At 40.7% G+C, this 6,190-nt stretch overlaps 1 protein-coding gene across 3 annotated transcripts in view; it reads left to right on the top strand.

Annotated features, from left to right (window-relative positions):
• The first annotated feature begins 275 nt into the window (after positions 1-275).
• LOC136422023 (carnitine O-palmitoyltransferase 1, liver isoform-like) overlaps positions 276-6,190 on the top strand; it is a 36,850-nt gene continuing 30,935 nt past the window's right edge. For all 3 annotated transcript variants that reach the window (XM_066409636.1, XM_066409634.1, XM_066409635.1), the window contains exons 1-4: positions 276-411; positions 3,812-3,981; positions 4,780-4,919; positions 5,557-5,728. In XM_066409636.1, coding sequence (XP_066265733.1) covers positions 3,841-3,981; positions 4,780-4,919; positions 5,557-5,728 — 453 coding nt within the window. In that variant the 5' untranslated portion in view covers positions 276-411; positions 3,812-3,840. The remainder of the gene's footprint in view (positions 412-3,811; positions 3,982-4,779; positions 4,920-5,556; positions 5,729-6,190) is intronic.

Raw genomic sequence — 6,190 nt, 5'->3', positions numbered from 1 at the left:
CACAGAAGTTTCACAATGTTTGCGATTTCACGGCAGTAAAACAAAATTGATTGAATATAAAACCACAAATTGAACACAAAATTCACGAAATCACGGAATCCTTTTTAGCTTCACACACAAAATCGACAGTTTTCAATTAAATCAACGAGGTTTTTCCTTGATTGATCCATGGTGTCCAATCAGAAGTGTTGACACCATGATTGATCCCAAGGGATTTCATGTTGATGACGTCATCAAACATGTCCTGGAGGTGACCCTTCCCATAGTGCATCACGACAGGGTGACCTTGTGATGATACGTCATACCGGCAAACGTATCGTCTGAAACGTCTCTTCGCAAAGTTTCCTCAGAAAACCCGTTTTTACCGTGTTTTTCTTCAAAAACAGGTCCCAAGGCGTGTCCAGTAAGAAGGTAGGTTTGATTTTATCAAGGGTTTGTGCGGAATTCGTCTTTGGTTTGCGTTGTTTTGGTGCGGATGTGATTTTTGTGGGTAGGTACGGGGTGGGGAGGGGGGCGTGTTTTATTACAGGAGCCGGTCACTTTATTTTGTGTTTGGGTATCTGTTGATTAACTTTACTCGGATTGCCAAAAACATCTTCATTTTTTTTTTTTTTTAACGCTACTAAGAGGTGGGAATGAATGTGTGTTAGTCGGAATGCTTCGGTGGGCTCGAAAAAGGACACTCAACTGACTGATATTATTCTATTTCCTACTTCTTTTTTTTTTTTGGATCTTCCAGATATAAACGAAAACAAAAATTTAAAGAAAATATTCTCCTCTCCAGTTTAAAGCCCGTTTGTAGTGCATTCCCGTTCAAAATTCAACATTGTTGATATATGCAAAGTGCTGATTCGATACCATGTATTTTGCATGACCTTGTAAATCATATTCGACCTTTTAATCATTTTCTTAATTAGTGTCTCGTAGATATGAAAGTAGAAATGAAAGCATGACATATATGCTACCTTGTTGCTACAAAATTGTCAAATACACAGAAACATAGTTAGAAGCAAGTTTGTTTTCCATTCTCAGAGTCTATTTCCTGTACAGAGGCACGTTACAAACACACCCTCTACACACCCAACAATACTACGGGAAATGCGTCATTACAATGTTTGATGAACGTGTCACGTGTATACTCAAGCCTTTGACACCTGGCAAACATAGACTATCGTTAGCAGACACCTTTGCAAACATACTTATCCACATGCTTTTGGCCTTTTGTACTTCGATCTGTTATGGTTTGTTCGCGGAGTTACTGAACTGTAGGTTGAAAGACTTTGTACTGTTTCCCACCTACGATGGACTTTGTAATCTTACTGTATATACATGTAGACATGTATGTGCACTGGTGGTCGCCCTTTTACAGTCACGTACTACACGTACTGTATACGGTATAAAGACCTGTCAAGGACATTGTCGAAAATGATCACAATGAATCTGGTGGCTGCTATTTTTGTTTTGTTTCAAGGCATCCTCATTTGAGGTGAAGTATGATGCTTTTTCAAGTAGCTATGTAGTGGTAGTACAATGCGGCTTCGCTACGGCTCACACTTTTGGCCAAGCACACCGGGTCACCCCTACTCTTCTCGATAAGTGTGTTGGGTTCTTTTACGTGCAGAGGTTTGACGCTTGAGGCTAACGCCTGTAGTTCCCTCATACACGGGGCCGCCGGCTTGACATCACCATCCGAAATGACGATGCAATCCCTTACAACATGTCCGAGCTCGAGTCGACCCTGAGGATCGAACTCGGGCCCTAGGATCCACAGAATTTGATCCAGATGGTGAAGAAGCATGGGATTTTGTTGCTGCTTGCGCCATGGTGGCTGTTATAGAGAAGATTAATGCTTGAATGTGTCAATGAGAAAAATAATCTATGTAAGGGACCACCAAAAGTGGTCACACTCACAATGAATGACAAGGTCACTTTTTTATGCAGAGGTGGTCACTTTTATCGTTGTTATTATTATTGGATGGGCCAACTACTCTCTCTTCGCAGCCAGGGTTGAATTGCAAGGAGCGCACAATTAATTGGCGGGGCTAGATCGCAAGGGTCTGTAGCGACTGCCATTCGGCGCGCAGGTGACCTCAATGCGACAATTGCCCCATGTGCGGCCATAGGACTGTAGGTTTTGAACCACTCACACCGGGAAGGCCCCCTACTCTTTTCAAAATGTGCGTTGGGTTCTTTAATGTGCTCGAGGTGTGGCTCTCCTCAAACACGGGACCTCCATTTAACGTCCTATCTGAGGGATGTCCCTAACAGAAGCTAGGTACTCATTTACACCTGAGTGAAGTGAGGAAAGTCGTGTAAAGTACCTTTCCCAATTTGCAATGGCACAACATCGGGGCATATCGGGGGTTTCGACCCCAGTACCTCTCGGTTGTGAGTGAAACACCCTACCGATTGCGCCACATGATGCCACTAAAGTACTAGTACATGTAGTTTTAGTGCATGTACTAGCCAACATATGGCAGTTTTTTCAGTAAATAATGTACTAGTATGTACAGTAAAACATGTACAGATACGCAATAAATGGATGTAGATACATTCACATGCCACAATGTCAAAGGCTCAAAAGGACAACATCCTAAAGTGGGGGTGGGAACATTCTTCCGTTGGTTACTTCAGCATACTTGAACACAAAAGGGTCGTCTGCATTTTTCAAAGTCCTTGGCATTCATGTGAGGGGCAAAGTTCAGTCTGTGTGTGTTCATATCTGGACTTTGGTCACACGTGAGTAACCGAACTCAACCCCAGGCCCATATGTGTGTTGATAACTAAGGGTACAGAGGTCGGAAAAAAAGCACTCTTGTTCAAACTAGATGGGTACGTGTATACCGTGCCGTATACGTAGTGCACGTAGACCGGAAAGATCTTGAATGTACCAGTCCCGAAAAGCCAAAACATTAGGGAACTGGTTATCTAGCTAACATGGACATTGATTATGACTAACTTACTAATTGGCCCATGCTAGGGGACCTTCCAAGTTCCAATGCACCTTTCAAGTTCTAAGTTTGTATACTGTCTAGTATTTTAATATGTTGTCCACACAAGTGTAGTGTCAATTGTGATGGTTTTAGCAAGGAGATTTTATCAGTGGCCCTTGTGCAGTTTGCTTTTTCAAAGTTCACAAGCACCAAATACATGTATGCCTAAGACTGATTTTTGTCATTCATATAAAGGTTTTGTTCTCCAGAATATTATCAATTTTGGGTCCAGAATGACACATTGATGAATGACCTAATTCAACCCCACATACCACATAATGAGTTTACTGCATTGCATGTACATATTTTTGTAGAGGTTTTATGTTGTTCAATCAAATTGCATGTAGCTACAAATGGCTATACTGTAAAAATGTTGGAATGTTCGTGGTCACCTGGTGTACATTGTATACAAAACAACATGATGTAATTTGCTGTTTTAATGGTCAACTTTAATTTTCACTACAAGCTTAAAACCACCGAAAAATTATTGTTCTGTTTGTCTCCCGCCTTAAATCATTGTTTCAACCATGCCTGCGAAATTTAATCTCCGCACACTTAAAGCTAAAGTTTTTAAGGCACTTTCAAGTTACAGCATTGTACAGGAAAGGACCGGAAAAATCTTGAATAGGTCTGTTCAAATCTGGACTTTGATCACATACGGCAGATATCCTAATGTTACCCTGCTAGCAGAAGTGTTTACTTTTAGAAAACAAATGTCCTGTTTATAGCAGTTGTTGTAACTTGTTAGTCTTGGATCGTTGACAAAGAAATTTATTTAAATTATAAGAAATATTTTATAATCATTCTTGTTTTTGTAGGTATACAGTGAACCACTGGGTTTGCCATCATGGCGGAAGCTCACGCCGCGGTCGCCTTCCAGTTCACGATCACGCCCGAAGGCGTCGACTTCAGGATCAGTAATGAGGCGCTGCGTGCCATCTACTACTCGGGAGTCCGCTCCTGGAAGAAGCGCTTTGCTCGCTTTAAGGTACTATAAGATTTACTTTTCATGAAAGATGAATTAGATACTGTATGAGTCTGTACAGTACATGTAATTTATAAGGTGTCTGTTAAAGACCCATGAGAAATAGAGTCTCAATGTTTTTTTTATTGTATTTAAAAGTTTACTTTGACTTTTTAAGCTTGGACTAACATTTGTTAGAAACTACAATACAGTCATGTACTTTCAATCCATAGTCGAATCTTAAAGCAGCATTTGCAATTTCTAAATGTTTACAATACATTTGCCACAATATACTAGCCGACTGCTGCCCACCCCTGTGTCAGGGACCACGGCAGCAGTATAATCAAATACTGGATACTACTATGAAAATTTACCGGATATGATATACAAATGTAGAGCATTCTGATTTTTTTTTTATCACTACACGTTTTGACCAATGAGAGAGTGACTGCATGTCCGTCAAATATTTGCTTTTTTATGTTTTGATTTTGCATTTCTACGTTTTGACGGAGGTGGGTGGCGCCATGGTACCTACAGTATTTACAGTAGGCGTGTGAAACTAAAAGATCACCATGTAGATTATTTTTGAGCCGTTTTTGCGCACTTTTGATAAGAAATCTGAACGCAAATGTGGTAAACAGTGGCATTAATTGTCAATTTCATTAAGATTACAGGAACTAGAATATTTCCAGTTTTCAAGCCTCATAAAATGCTCAGGGCGCCTTGTGCCTTCGTAATGTGATGTGGACCTAATCAACAAACTAAACAACATGTTATGTTGAAATTATGTTGTCTAAAAAGAAATTTGTGTTGTTTTTCCAGAACAATTTCCTGACAGGCTTGTACCCGGCTAGCCCAACCAGCTGGTTTGTGGTGCTGATCGCCGTCCTCGCCTCTGTCTTCATGCGAGTTGACCCCTCCATGGGAGTGATCCAGGTCATCCAGGACCGCCTAGGATTAAGGTCAGTTGTAAGGGAAAACCGTTTGGAAGTTAGGTCATCTATGATCTTCATGTAGCTAGAAAAATTATCATTTATGATCTAGGTAAAAAAAAGATTATCTGGCTTAAAGTTTAGATATGGTTCTGTGTAATTTATATTGTCATACATCAGTACCTGGGCTGTGATACAGGTGTTCCGAACTGTTCGGATAATTTTACAGTATTCCATGAGCTTCTATTTCTATCTCACAGGCTTATAGTTATAGTATACTTCTTTCCCATGGACTTTGCGGTTTTGTTGAAAATGTTATGCCAGATTCAAACGTTAGAATTGATAGTCTTACAATTTAAAAAAAAAACTTCTCAACTTCTGGTGCATTTCTCTTTGAAATTTACATTTTTTGGTAGGGTATGACACAAAAAGAATATTCTGCACCACTCACATTCCTAGCACTCCTGTGGGTTGTACCCAGTACTACAATGTAGGTACTGGTACACATCCTAGCCTGTGTTTACACAAGCTCTCGCTGGCGGAGGTTAATGTCCCTCCACTGGGCTGGCCGCTAGGAGCGCGATTTAGTCAGGCTAGTACACATCCCTACTGTGGGAAAGTCTGCTATGATCTCTGATTATCATATTTATGATGACTGTATTTGCAGCAACTACTTTGCAGCCCCGGCAGACTTGTACATCAGTGTGGTCATCTTCTCCACTGTGCTGTGGATAGGCATGGTCTACATGCTGCGCTACATGCTCAAACTGCTGCTGTGTTACCACGGGTGGATGTACGAACCTCATGGGAAATTCTCCCTCGTGTCCAAGATCTGGCTGGTAAGATACTTTTACAGGTCACTTACATGTAGTCCTAAAACTGACTAACTCTACATATACGTGTCTGTATATAGATTTTAAAAGATTTCGTACACTCTTTATCTAATTATCTATCCATCTATCTATTAGTAGTGAATTTTGTGTGTTCTGAACCTTGATTGAGAACTCAGTTATTAGAAGGTATCTTGAAAATTGAAATGAAATTGCGTTTTACCTTAAAAGTTTGCTGAATTATATTTCGGCAAAGCTGAACCTACTGTGCAGTGGCTCCTCCTAGTGATACACATTGTCCCTGCATGATATAGAAGTTGCTGTTTGCAAGACTGCCTTCTTTTTGTTACCAGGCCCTGGCACCTTCCTTGCATGGCTGTGGGATTTTCAATTACAGTTACTAGCAAATTTTGCATGTGTTATCTTATGCGAGGCTGAATCTCCAGTGCAGCTGCGCCCCCTAGTGATACA

This window comes from Branchiostoma lanceolatum, chromosome 16 (assembly GCF_035083965.1).
Source record: "Branchiostoma lanceolatum isolate klBraLanc5 chromosome 16, klBraLanc5.hap2, whole genome shotgun sequence".
Lineage (NCBI taxonomy): Eukaryota > Metazoa > Chordata > Leptocardii > Amphioxiformes > Branchiostomatidae > Branchiostoma > Branchiostoma lanceolatum.
This window is presented reverse-complemented; position numbering and strand designations above follow the sequence as displayed.